Source organism: Notamacropus eugenii, chromosome 7, assembly GCF_028372415.1.
Source record: "Notamacropus eugenii isolate mMacEug1 chromosome 7, mMacEug1.pri_v2, whole genome shotgun sequence".
In the NCBI taxonomy this organism is placed as follows: domain Eukaryota; kingdom Metazoa; phylum Chordata; class Mammalia; order Diprotodontia; family Macropodidae; genus Notamacropus; species Notamacropus eugenii.
Window position 1 is genome coordinate 47,360,474 of NC_092878.1, and position 14,615 is coordinate 47,375,088.

The 14,615-nt window shown below is 35.8% G+C and overlaps 1 protein-coding gene across 4 annotated transcripts in view; it reads left to right on the top strand.

The window, feature by feature from the left end:
- Window positions 1-14,615, top strand: part of SCFD1 (sec1 family domain containing 1) — a 109,398-nt gene that overhangs the window by 70,325 nt on the left and 24,458 nt on the right. For all 4 annotated transcript variants that reach the window (XM_072625182.1, XM_072625181.1, XM_072625183.1 and 1 more), the window contains one exon: window positions 6,276-6,346. In XM_072625182.1, coding sequence (XP_072481283.1) covers window positions 6,276-6,346 — 71 coding nt within the window. The remainder of the gene's footprint in view (window positions 1-6,275; window positions 6,347-14,615) is intronic.

Consider the following 14,615-nt stretch of genomic DNA (forward strand, 5'->3'; position numbering starts at 1 on the left):
AGTTTTCTCCATCCTCATTCATCTTGACTTTTCTACAGTCTTTAACACTTTAGCAAAGTCTTTAAACCTCTTCTCTTGTGCATTTTTCATAGTACTACTCTCACCTCATTCTTCTCCTTACCCCTCTGACCACTTCTCAGACTTGCTGAATCTTAATCCAGTATCCTAACTTTCAGTATCCTATAGGGCTTTGTCTTGGTCCCTCTTCTCACTCAGTAGTACTTCGTTTGTTGATCTCAGTTCCCATGGATTCCATTCCCTGTGTTGATGATTCTCAAATCTTCTTATCCAGCCTTATCCTCTCTTGCTCATCTCCAGACTCACATCTCTAACTGCCTACTAGACATCTTGAACTGGATGTCCAATAGACATCTTAAACTCAATGTATCCAAAGCTGAACTCATTATCTTTCCCCCCCCAAAAAAAACCCTTCTTCCCCTCCTAACTTTAATAATACTATTTAAGGGCACTCCCAACCATCCCAAAACCACAACCCTAGGTGTCATCCTCTACTCCACTTTCTTATTCCCCATATATATTCTGATGCAAAGGCTTCTCAATTTTGTCTTTGTAACATTTCTCACTTATACCCCCTTCTCTCCTTTCATATTGCTACCACTTAGATGCAGGCCCTCATCTACTTATCCTGGATTATTGCAATAGCTACTGATTGGTCTGCCTACCTCAAGTCTTTCCCCACTGTAGTCCATCTTACACTTGGCCATCAAGGCAGTGTAAGCCTAACCATGACACTCCCCCTACTCAAATCAGTTCCATTGGTTCCCTGTAACCTCTAGGACCAAATATGAAACCCTGTTGCCCTGTTTGGTGTTCAAAGTCCTTCATAACCTAGCCCCTCTCTGCCCCATTGCCATTCTTCTTACATAGATACCATTCATTCTCTCTCTCTCTCTCTCTCTCTCTCCCCTCCCTCTTCCTTCTCTGCCTCCCCCTCTTTCCTTGATTCCCTCCACCCTTCCCCAATCCATTGACATTGGCCTCCTTGCTGTTCCTCAAACATGACACTCCCATCTCTCAACTCTGAGTATTGTCTCTGGTTAACCCTCGTGCCTAGAATGTCTTCCCTCATCTCCTCAGGACCTTCCCTGGCTTCCTTGAAATTCCAGCAAAACACTTTTGCCTTCTGTAGGAAGCCTTTCCCTCTTAATTGTAGTGCCTTTCTTGTGTTGATGAGTTCCCATTTATCACCTATGTAGCTTGCTTGTATATAGTTGTTTCCTTAGTGTTTCCCCATAGACATTGACAGCAGGGGACTGTTTTTGCTTTTCTTTGTATCGCCAATTCTTAGCACAGTGCCTGGCACATAACAGACACTCAGTAAGTTTTTACTGATTTACTGGCATTAATTTTTTTCTTTATTTACTGTATGCTTTTATAGTACTCCAAAGATTTAGGCTAAAAAAACAAAAACTCTTGTCCCTTTTTCCTTTTAATCTGAAGTTGAGAAAGTAAGCACATTAAATCATTTTTCCTTCAGGTAGCAAGAAGTGAGAAAAAAAATATCTCATCTGTATTCCACAAGAATAGTATAGTTCTTCCACATGTGGAACTTTGCATTTTCTTTTTTTCTTTCACAGAGTTCATTCACACTAGTCAGTCAATCCTTTGTTCTTACTTTTTCTGATTTCATTTCCCATCCCCACAACATATACTTCCTATCATACAGTTTGTATTGGTTCTGTCATTTAAAATTCCTCCTTTTCTCACTGCACCATTCTTCTCATGTCAAATCTCTAGATTCAAAAAAAGTAATTAAAGAGAAGTAATTGTCACAGCAACAAAGTGGTTTTATAGCTATTTTATTAATACCATGTTAAAAGCCTTTATAGAGTGAAGTTGAAATTGATTTCTAATTTCAGATTTCCCTCTTTATATCTGCTTTTTTTCTCTTAAGATTTTTCTTTCTTTTTTTTTCTAAGATAATTTTTTCACCCTATGAAAATAAGTAAGATTTCCTTTCTCTGGTGATCTTATTGTTTCACTACATGTCTTGGTTAATATTTTAATGCCAGTTTTTATTCTTTTTTTTCTCTCCAGTCTGCAAGTGAAATTTTAAATCATGTTTATAAAAATTTGAATGGTAAGATTAGAAACTTTTTGAATTTGGAGTACATTTTTATCCTAGATAAATAGCTTATCATAGAATTGGAAGGAAGTTAGAATTAGGATCTTTCCACCTTCTGACAGAAACCACACATAAAATTCACATAATGAATTTAGTGATAGGAAATGGTTAGGTATGTGACCCTGAGCAAATCACTTAACCCTGTTTGCCTCACTTTCCTCATCTGTAAAATGAGATGCAGAAGGAAATGGCAAACCAATTCAGTATCTCTGCCAAATAAACCCGTAATGGGGTCAAAAAGTGTTGGACACAACCAAACAACAACACCCTGCACAAGTCACTTAATTTCTGTTTGCCTTATTCCAGTGGAGAAGGAAATTGCTTTGAGGAAAATCAGTTTTTAAGAGTAGGTAAATAATTTCAAGAAACCTCCATCAAATGTGTCAGATCAACAACACGTTATTTGGTAATTCCAAGAGGTTACAGAAATGAGTGAATAAGAATAAATTATCAACAGATAATGAATTCTAATTCTCAAGTATTTATTAACTAAGAGACTAGTTTCTAATAAATTTTATCATTCCTTGTATACACATGGGTACATTTACTTGCAAATTCACATTTTATTGTTGTTCTGTCATTCAGTCATGTCTGATTCTTCATGAACCTAAGGACTGTAATGTCCCTGGGGTTTTCTGGAGTCACATACCTAGTAAGTGTCTGAGGCCAGATTTGAACTTGGGTCTTCCTCACTACACTAAGCCCTCTGGTTGCCCCATAAATTCACATACATTTGTTCATAATAATAGCTAGCATTTATATACCACTTAGGGTTTGTAAAACACTTTACATGTGTCATTTGGTATTTATATGCACAAAATTCATAATTACATAAGAGATTAGGAGAGGCTAAGTGGGCGGTGATAGGCACTGCTACTGTGATGTAGAACCTTTAAGATCTTTGGTTTCATATTAAGATAGAATCTTTCCACCCCCAAACCCTATTAAACTTGTTTCTTCTATTGAGAAAAAAGAAAGGAGGACCAACTAGCTATTCAGTTTGTTGGATCTTCCTTAACCATTCCCTCTTTGGAATTTCTGTCATTTTGTTATGTTATCCTGCTCCTCAAGTTCAGAGATAGGGGAAGGAATTGTGCTTTAAGCTTTAATACTTTTCTTTTCCTTATCTCAGGTAACAATTTTAGCTTAATGTATTATTAAAATCATTAATGGTCTAATTTTCTTCCTTCTCCCTCCCTGAGAAGCATGAAACCTGCGTTAGTGCACAGTGCTTCCCTAGAAGTTTCAAATGAATAGTCTGTATGTTTAAAAATCAGTTTGTGTACTGTCCTGGTGCTGATCCTTTAGCCTTGCCTGCAGCCTTAACTTCTCCATCACCACCCAGTAACCTTTACAGAGTTGTTTGGTCATTATAGCAGCTAAGTGGTACAGTATATAGAGCACTGGACCTAAGGTCAAGTAGATCTGGGTTCAAATCTAGACTCAAATACTTACTAGCTGTGTGACCCTGGGCAAATCAATTAACCATGTTTGCCCCACTTTCCTCATCTGAAAAAGGAGCTGGAGAAGGAAATGGCAAACCACTCTAGTATCTTTGCCAAGAAAACCCTAAATAGGGTTATGAAGAGTTGGACATGAATGAAATTATTGAATTAACAAAATTGGTCACTGTGAAGAGGTCCCAGCATGTGCTACAGATTTGCTACTAACCTAGCTCCCTTGGGACGTAAAACCTTGGACCTCAACAAGATAAGATGGCTGGCTTGATGAAACTTCAAAAATTGTTCTCAGCCTCCAGTCCTTCCAAAAACTTCTCACATAGGTGGTTACTTTCACATGATTGTGGAGATAGCTGTTCTCACTGAGACACTGGTGGCCCCTGGTTGCCAAGGAACAGGGGTCTTGTTGTAGCATTTCTCTAAATAGGATGGTGGTGAGGACCTCTCTAACCTAACCGTCAATTTGAATGATTCTTTCGGCAAGAGCAAGCTTCGACAACCTAAACCACTGTCCTGAATCCCTCATTGATAGCCTCAAATGCTTCACAAATGTGATGATCATGGGACGAAGTGGCTGTGGTTCTGTGCCATGGTGATGTGTGCAAGGGTTATCCTCAAGCTTTTGCAACTTTGGGATCTTATTTGTCATTTACAGGCATCAATTACATCAGTATATTACATAATATCATATTTTAGGCTTCTGGGGAGGCCTGCAAAAACAGAAGCATCTTTGTCATCTCCACAGGCTACATATATACCATTTTGGACAAGCACTTGATGTAGAAATATATGTGAAATGACTGAATGAAAATGCAGTTGTGTTGAATATGAAACCTTGCATGCACTGCTGAGGTGCACAGAAGAATGAATGGTGGATCATTAAGATGATGGAAAAGCAGTCTCAGTACTTGGGCATGTCACTACCAGTACTGAGGCCAACCCAGCTTAAAGGCTCCAGGTGACCAATTGCATGTTTGTGCCAGCCCAGCCCTGCTAGAGTAATAAATGGCATCTAGGTTTGGTTAACAATAATAATAATAAAATAAAAGTCAGTATGTAAAGTTTAGGAGATAACTACTCAGACTCCAGTCTTTCTCTTTATTAGGTACTTTAAGCTGTGTTGGATTTGGATTTAGCCATTTGAGATTTAACATTTAATATAAATTGAATAGTAAATGTCTTACTTTTGTAGTGCCTTCATTCTTTGGTGCAGAAGGAACTACACAGCTGGAACATAGAACACTTGAAAGCTATTAAACTATACAAATGCATCAACTTTGACTCGTTAAACAAAGACATACTCTCAACTTTATGATGGATAGCATAAAGAATTAACTCAAGTACATAATTTTGCTTCTAACCCAAATATCTTGTCTCTCTCACAGGGGCACAAAAGAAACTTTTGGTAGAAAAATTTGAGAGATTGCCTCAAAACCTTAGAGATATTACTTATATGTAGATATATACACATAGGCATATCTAAATATCTATTTCTTTTGAATTCTGGTAAAAATAAATTATTTACATCAAAATAGTTAGAAGTTTTGGGGTTTTCTAATGCCTTTTACTAATCAGATACCTTGTTGTCTTACCCATTTCGAAATTTTAGTGCCAAATTTATTGCCCCATTCAAATTTCGTAAGGTTTAAGAAATAAAATAGAAAGCTTCATGCCTTAATTCCAGAAGGAAAATGTGACAGACAAGTATTAAGAAAATTCTTCTTTCTAATGTGTGTATTTGATGTCAAAGAAGGAATGAAGAAAGACACGAGTATATGAGAAGTCACCCAAGGTCACATTGTGTCAACTCCCCGTTTTCTTCGTAATATTTTATTACTACCATAATGCCCACCCTCTGCTCACATCCCAAGGGAGAATGAAGAGGCAGTTGTGGAGAAAAGCCCAGAACTCCTCAAAAGATGGAGGTTTGAGTCGTGGCCCTGCTACCAGCCATAGGACTGTGGGAACTTGGTTTAATTTAACCATTCTGAACTTCACTTTTCTTATCTGTAAAACTGGAGTAATAATACTCATGCTTGGTAAATTACCAGTGGTGATACACATCATGTACCTCTTCAGTGTAAGGTATTGATAATTCTCGATGCTGTTTTGTCAGTTTTAAGTGGTTGTCTGGAATCAGTACTATTGTTTGTTCAAGATTATTCGGAATCAGCCCTGTCTTTTTTTTTTTTTTTTGTCATTCAAGAGGCCAGAAGGACTTACCTTTTTTTTCTTAGTTAATGGATCATCATGTGTCATCTTATGAAAGAAAATCTCATTTTCCTTATCCTACAATAAAATAGCTATTCTCCCTTCTTACTAACTGAAAGAATGTGCCTTAGGGTAATAATACTGAAGTGGTAAGGAATGAAATTGTCATTCATTTGGTAGAATTTTCTAAGTTAATCCCACTTTAATTTAATAGAATTTAGAAGTTGCCTAACTGATGACTTTAATTTTAAGTCAGTAAGTTTTTTCTATATCAGTTATATCTGGAGCCATTATTTCTTCTCTTCCGTTTACAAATACTTGGAATTTCTGTTTGTGTCTGTAAGTTTTACATTCAGGTTAATGTATGCAGCCATCTATTACAACATGGTGGTAAGGTATATATCAGGTGGTTTTTTTGTTTTTGTTTTTTAAACAAAATCCGTATTTTCCCCACACAGCAGGAACTCCAGAAGATAAAATGAGACTCTTCCTTATCTATTACATAAGTGCACAGCAAGCTCCCTCTGAGGTATGTTCTCTGTATTTTACTTTGAAAAAGTCTTGTTTGAAGAATAACTGCTTCCAATTGGAGTTTCATAAAAAGAATAAGTTACTCTAACCAACTATCTGTTTCATTCCTTTCATTAAAAAAAAGTTTGATAAGATTTGGTGTATAAATACTGCTAATTTTTATGGAAGCCCATTCATGAAACATCTATTTTTGAGTTGATGAAATGTGAACATAACTCTAGTAAAGAAAAAAAATCTTAAGATATTATTTTCCAAGTTATCAAAATGAAGTTTTTTCTTGTTATTCTCTTTGACAAATTTGTTAAATTGTGTAGGAAATATGGGTAGCTCTAGGATCTCATCAAAAAAACAGCTATATACATAAAACACAATTTTCTATCCACACTCAGTCATCAAACATTTATTAAGCATCAATTATGTTCCAAGCATTGAGAGTGCAAAACAAAAATGAAAACGTTCCTTACCTATAAGTAGCTTTTATGGTTCTTGAAATTCTGCTTTTAAGCTCTTTTGTTTAAGTCATAGGCAATTGTAGTTTTTCCCTTTCCCCAAAGAAATCTTTTATTTGAAGTAACCATTAGAAATTTTTCCAAGTAGATGTAATTTTAGAAAAACAGTGTCTCAAAGGATTCTGGGAAGATAGCGGAATAAGACAGGAAATACTAGACTCTCCAAATTTCCCCCACAAACAAGACAAAATATCATCTCAAAGTAAACTTTGAACAGCAAAAATAATTAAAATTTAGAGTAAAGCAGTTGCCCTCCTAAGACAATTTGAGAGGATCTCAGGAAAGACTGAACCTCCAGGGAAAGGAGGTTTGGCCCAAGAGCAGTACAGACACCTCCAGGTGGACTCTGCTGAATCAGGGGGCATCTGAGTTAGGAAAGATTGAAGGATGCTCCAAAATGAAGGGGATTCCAGGCCCAGTTGTGTTGACCAAATGGAGTCCTGGGCTCCAGTTGTTGATGAGGAGGAACCCCACTGATTGGGGGCAGTTGTGCTTCCAGGGCAGCGTGGTGAGCTGCAGTCTGCAGCCACCGGAGATACTGCTGGGAACAAGAGCGAAGAGCAGTGCCTGAGGTCAGGCCCCTCCAAATAGCTTAGACAACAACAGGAAGGAAAGCTGAAGCCTGAGGTGGCATCCCCACACTTCAGAACTCCAGTATGACTATAATGATAGGTTGCTAAAACAACAACAATAATAATAATAATGAGTTAAGCAAAGGAGAAAAAACCCAACCATAGATATCTGTAATGGAGATAGAGAAGGCATGGGTTCATGCTCAAAAGAATATAGTGAAGTTGAAAAACCCGTTCCTACTTCAAAGAAAACTGTCAAATGATCACAAGTTTAAAAAGAGTTGTTGGAAAAGCTTAAAAAGGACTTAAAAATCAAATAAGAGAAGTTGGGAGAAAATTAGGGAAAAATAATAAAATCCAAGAAAAAAAATAAAATGAAAGACAATCAGGAAAAGAAAGTCAACCAGCTGGAAAAAGAGATCCAGAAAATTAAGGAAGAAAATAACTCTTGAAAACTATATTTGGGCAAGAGGAAGCTAATGATGAAGGACCAAAATCAAAAGAATGAAAAAATAGGAGAATGTGAAATATGTCCTTAGAAAAACTAGATCTAGAGAACAGATCAAGAAGAGATACAATGTAAGAATTATTGGACCGCCTGAAAGTTATGATTAAAAAATTATGCTTGATACAATAGTACAAGAATAATTCAGGAAAATTGCCCTTAAGTAGAAAGGGTAAAATAGAAAAAATCCACCGATCTTCACCTGAAAGAGATCCCATGATGAAAAGTCACAGGAACATAATAGCAAAGTTTCAAAGCTCCCAGGTTAAGGACAAGATACTACAAGCAACAAGGAAAAAAACTGTTTAAATACTGTGGAGCTACGGTCAGGATAACACAGGATCTAGCAGCTTCTACACTAAAAAAAAAAAGAGGGCTTTATCACATATTTCAAAGAGCTTGGAATATGATATTCCAGAAGTCAAAGGAGCTAGGTTTGCAACCAAAAAAAACTTACTCAGCAAAGCAGAGTGTAATCCTGAATGAAAAAAAAAAAAAGAACATTTAATGAATTGATAGTCTCTCAGGTTTTTATGACAAAAAGACCAGAACTCAATGGAAAATTTGATATAAACAATCCAGGAGAAACATAAGGTAAACATTAAAGACCAATTATAAGGGATAAAGTCAAACTTTATTTATATGGTTAAATATTATCTGTGGTCTTTAAGAATGTTGTTATTGAATGACCATTTTTTCCCCGGAAATATTATACTTAGTTTTGCTGGGTAGTTGATGCTTGGTTTTAATCCTAACTCCTTTGACTTCTGGAATATCATATTCCAAGTCCTTCGATCCCTTAATGTAGAAACTGCTAGATCTTGTGTTATCCTGATTGTATTTCCAAAATACTCCAATATTTTCTCCATGACCTGAGAACTCTGGAATTTGGCTAGGAGTTTTTCTTTTCAAATCTCTTTCAGAAGATGATCAGTGGATTCTTTCAATACTTGTCTTACCCTCTTGTTCTAGAATATCAGGTCAGTTTTCCTTGATAATTTCAAGAAAGATGATGTCTAGGCTCTTTTTTTTGATCATGACTTTCAGGTGGTCCCATAATTTTTAAATTGTCTCTCCTGGATCTGTTTTCCAGGTCAGTTATTTTTCCAGTGAGATGTTTCCCATTGTCTGCTATTTTTTCATTCCTTTGATTTTGTTTTATTATTTCTTGATTTTTCATAAAGTCATTAGTTTCCATCTGCTCCATTCTAATCTTTAAGGAATTATTTTCTTCAGTGAGCTTTTGGATCTCCTTTTCCATCTGGTCAATTCTGATTGTTAGGGCATTCTTCTCCTCGTTGGCATTTTGGATCTCTTTTGCCATTTGGGTTGGTCTATTTTTTTTAAGTGTAATTTTCTTCAGCATTTTTGACTCGTTTTTCATGATTTCCTTGCATCACTCTCCTTTCTCTTCTCAATTTTTGCTCTACTTCTCTTACTTGATTTTAAAAATTCTTTTCGAGTTCTTCCATTGCCCAAGACCAATTCATATTTTTCTTGGAGGCTCTGGATGGAGGAGCTTTGACTTTGTTTTATTCTGTTTGCATGCTTTGGTCTTCCTTGTCATCAAAGATTCTATATAGTCTGATTCTTTTTCTGTTTTTTGCTCATTTCCCCAGCCATTTACTTGACTTCTGATCTCTTTGTCAGTGGGTGGGTATACTGTCACTCACTCGATCCCCCCACAATCTGTGAGCCTAGAGCTCCAGAAACAGGCTGCTGAGGGTTCCTCCGCCTCCTATGCCCTCACCCGCCTTTGGGCTGGGGCCAGACCACTCCACTCTCCCACAGTGGTCCCACAGGCTTTTCCCACTGACTTTCCAATTTATCCTCAGTGTTTTGAGGTCATGAAGTCTGGAAACCAGTACAGGTGAGAGAGATTCAGTCTCCCTAAGGCCTGCTCAGGTCCTGTCTGTGCTAGTGCAACCCACACTGAACTGTGCTCTGCTCCCAGTGTGGTGTGATAGACACTTCCTGGCAACCTTCCAGGCTGTCTTGGACTGGAGAGTTGCTTCACTCTGTCATTCTGTGGGTTCTGCAGCTCCAGAATTTGCTTAGAGCCATTTTTTACAGAGGGCTTGGGGGCAGCATTCTAGAAAGTGTATGCTGTTACTCTAAGAATGTTATTAGGGCAACTTGAAAGTATATATAGATGAAAGGCTTGGGGTTGAGTATGATGGAATGATTCTAAAAAATAAAATTGGGTAGGGAGTGGTAAAATGGAGAAATTATCTCATATAGTGAGGCATAAATTAAAGAATTGTTACAGTGGAAGGAGGTGGGGAGTGCAGGGTTGTTAGTGCTGGAATCTCATTCTCATTGGAACTGGGTTAAAAAGGGAATAGCATACCTCTCGAAGGGTATAAAAGCTTTCTAAATTGATGAAGAAATAGGACAAAAGGACAGGATAAGGGAGGGACTTTTACAATAGTGTGTAGATCAAGAAATAAGAGGGTTTGGCTTTGGAGAAAAGAGGACCTGAGCTCAAATTTGACCTCACACACTTACTAGCTATGTGACCCAAGGGAAGTCACTTAACACTGCATCAAAAAAGAAGTAGGGAGGAGGTAGTATAAGGGAGGGATTCTTAGGGGTATAGGTGAATTAAGTACTAGGAGGGTAAGGGGAGAGAATAAGGGAGCGTTTCTTTTAAAAGGTACTGATTAGGGAAGTAATGGTTAGAAGTAAATCAGATGTGTGAGGAGGTATAGGGTAAAAAGAGAATGAGGATAGAGGAAAATACACAGCTCATAATCAAAACTTTGAATGTGATAGCATAATGAATTAAAAATCAGAATTCAACACTGTTCTTTACAAGAAACACATTAAGAGTAAGAGATACAGAGTTAAAGTTAAAGGGCTTCATCAGAGGCAAATAAAGCAGAGATAGCAGTCACAATCTTAGACAAAGTTAAAGCTAAAGTAGATTTAATTAAAAGATGCAAACAGAAGCTGCATTATGATAGAAGGTGCCATAGAAAATAAAGCAATATCAGTAGCCTATATGCACCAAGTGCCATAACATCTAAATTTTAAAGAAAAAGTTAAATTAATTACTGGTGGAATTATAGAGTACTAAAATAGTGGAGTACTTTAACCTTTTCCTCTCAGAATTAGATCAGTCTAACCAGATAATAAACAAGAAAGAAGTTGAAGAGGTGAATAGAATCTTAGCTAAGTTGGATATGATAGCTGTCTGAAGAGAATTGAATGGGAATAGAAAGGAATACACCTTTTTCTCAGCAGTACGTGGTACCTTTTCAAAAATTGACCATATATTAATGCATAAAAACTAAAAGTTAAATGCAAAAAGCAGAAATACTAAATGCATCCTTTTCAGATAACAGTGCAATAAAAATTATATTCATTGAGGGACCATGGAAACCCAGGTTTAAAAGTAACGATTACTTCCTAAACAGCTTAATCTTAAAGAACCACGGGGTCAGAGAACAAATCAGAGGAACAATCAGTAATTTCAATAAAGAGTAACAGTAATGAGGTGACATATCAAATCCTATGGGATGCAGCAAATGCAGTAATCAGAGGAAAATTTATGTCTCTAAATGCGAGTATAAGAAAGCCATTAAATTAATAAATAAAGCTAGGAGTTGGTTAACATCATTAGAAAAAAGCAAGAAGAGAGTACTCACTAGTACTAAAAATGAAAAGGGTGAATATACCACTAATGACGGTAAAATCAAAGCATTGATGAGGCGTTGTTTAGCCAATTATATGCCAATAAATTTAACAGCTTAAGTGAAATGGAAGAGTATTTACAAAAATACAAAATGCCTAGATTAACAGAAGAAATAGACTATCTTAATATACCTGTTTTAGAAAGAGAAGTTGAACAGACCATAAATCAACCTTCCAGGAAAAAAGCACCAGGGCCAGATGGATTTAGAAGTGAATTCTGCCAGATCTTTAAAGATCAGCTAATTCCAATATTAAATAAATTATTTGGAATAAAAAGTAAAGAAGGAATCCTACCAAACTCCTTTTATGAAACAAATATGATACTGATACCTAAATCAGGAAGAGCAAAACAGAAAGAAAATTGTAGGCCAATTTCATTAATGAGTATGGATACAAAAGCCCTAAAAAAAATACTAACTAGGAGACTACAATAATATATTACAAAGATTGTGACAAATTAGGATTTATACCAAGAGTGCAGTGATGGTTTAACATCAGGAAAACTATTAATGCAATTGATTATATCAATAACAAAAGTAACAAAAATTGTGATTGTATCAACATGTAGAAAAACTTTTGATAAAAAACAACACTCGTTCTTTTAAAAACACTTGAAAGCATAAGTATAAATGGAATTTTCCTTAAAGTGATAAGAGGCATCCACTGTAAACCATCAGCAAGTATTATTTGTAATGGGGATAAGCTAGAAGGCTCCCAGTAAGATCAGGAGTGAAACAAGGGTGCCTCTTGTCACCAGTATTATTCAGTACTCGAAATGCCAGCATTGGTGATAAGAGAAGAAAAAGAAATTTAAGGAACCAGAATGGGCAATGAAGTAATAGAACTATGTCTTTTTGCAGGTAATATGATATGCTAGGAAAATTCTAAAAATTCAATTAAAAAATTAGTGGAAGCAGTAATTTTAGCAGTATATAAAATGAACCCATATAAATCAGCAACATTCCTATATATCAACAATAAAACCCTGCAAGAAGAGATAATAATTATTATTATAATAAATTAACTATAGATAGTATGAGATACCCAGGAGTGTACCTAACAAAACAAGTCTCAGAACTACATGAACGTAGTTGTAAAATACTGTTTGTGCAAATAAAGTCATTTAAATAATTGGAGAAATTCATTGTTCATGAGTGGGCAGAGCCAATATAATAAAATGACAGTTCCATCGAATCTGTTTAATGCCATCCCAGTTACCAAAAATATATTTTTCTGAGCTAGAAAAAATAACATAAAACTCATTTGGACAAACAAAAGATCAAGACTGTCAAAGGAATTAATGAAAAGCATATAAAGGAAGGAGGTTTAACAGTATCAGATTTTAAACTATGCTATATAAAGCGTTATTTACAAAACTATCTAGTACTAGCCAAGAAATGGAAAGGTAGATCAGTGGAACAGAGTAGACATAGAATACACAGTAGCACATGATTATAGTAATCTTGGGTCGGAAATAAGAACCTTTTATAAGAATTTATTATTTGGTAAAAAAACAATTGTAGGGAAAGTTGGAAAGCAGTCTGGCAGAAATTGGGCATAAACCAGTCTTACATTATTTACCAAGATAAGATCAAAATGTATACATGACCTAGGTATAAATGGAGATATTCTGAGAAAACTAGGACATGAAGCATATTACCTATCAGACTTAAGGATAGGAGAACAATTTATGAATAAACTCTAAGAAAGAGAGCATTGTGAGCTATAAAATGAATAGTTTTGATTATATTAAAATAAAAAGGTTTTATGCAGACAAAACCAATGTAGCCAAGATTAGAAGGAAAACAAAGGTGGGAGATAATTTTTATAGATAGTGCCTCGGTTTTAAAGACCTTATATCTCAAATATATAAAGAACTTTGTCAGATTTATAAAGAATACAAGTCATTCCCCAATTCATAAATGGTCAAAGGATAGGAACAGGTAGTAGTTTTTCGATGAAGATATCAAAACACACATATACACAGAGATATATATATATATTCATATGAAAAAATGCTCTATATCACTATTGATTAGAGAAATGCAAATTAAAACAACTTTGAGGTTTCATCTTAGACCTATCAGATTGGCTAAAATGATAGAAGGGGAAAGCTACAAATGTTGGAGGCAATGTGGAAAAATTGGGACACTAATTCAGTTTGGTGTAATTGTGAACTGATCCAGTCATTTTGGAGAGTAAGCTGGAATTATGCCCAAAGAGATGTAAAACTGTGGCTGCGTTTGACCCAGCAGTATCACTATTGGGTCTGTTTCCCAAGATGATTAGGGAAAAAGGAAAAGAACTTAGTTGTTCTAAATATTTATAGCAGCTCTCTTTGTGGAGGCAAAGAACTGAAAATTGGAGGGGATGCTTGTCAGTTGGGAAGTGCTTAAACAAGTTGTGGTATATGATTGTCATGAAATGCTACTATGCTGTAAAAAATGATGAGCTGGTTGGTTTTAGAAAAACGTGTAAAGACTTCCATGAAATAATGAAGAGTGAAAAATGAGCAAAACCCAGAGAATGTACATAGTAACAACAATGTTGTTCTAAGAATAACTTTGAATAACTTAAATCATTTTCAATATTATAAAATACTGAATCAGCTACAGATGAGCTATGAAGGAAAACACTATCCACATGCAGAGAAAGAACTAATAAGACATAATCATATTTGTGTCTGATGGTAGCCTTCTTTGGGATGAGAGGGAGGGAAAAGAAAAGTGCATGGTGGAGAACAAAATAAAACTAAGAAGGAAGTGCAGAAAAAGCAGGGTAGCTTTAACGGTGATGTGTAGTATTTATTACAAAGGTTTTTTTTAAACAGTGTGAAATGGTTTTAACTTGAACCCTCTTTTTGTGTTGTGCTGTGTACATGGAAACATCCCCCCCCCTTTTTGGTTTTGTCGTTTTGTGTTTAAGTTCAAAATGCATTTTAAAAAAAATCTGGGAGTGATTATTTTCCTCCCTTAAAAAAATGAA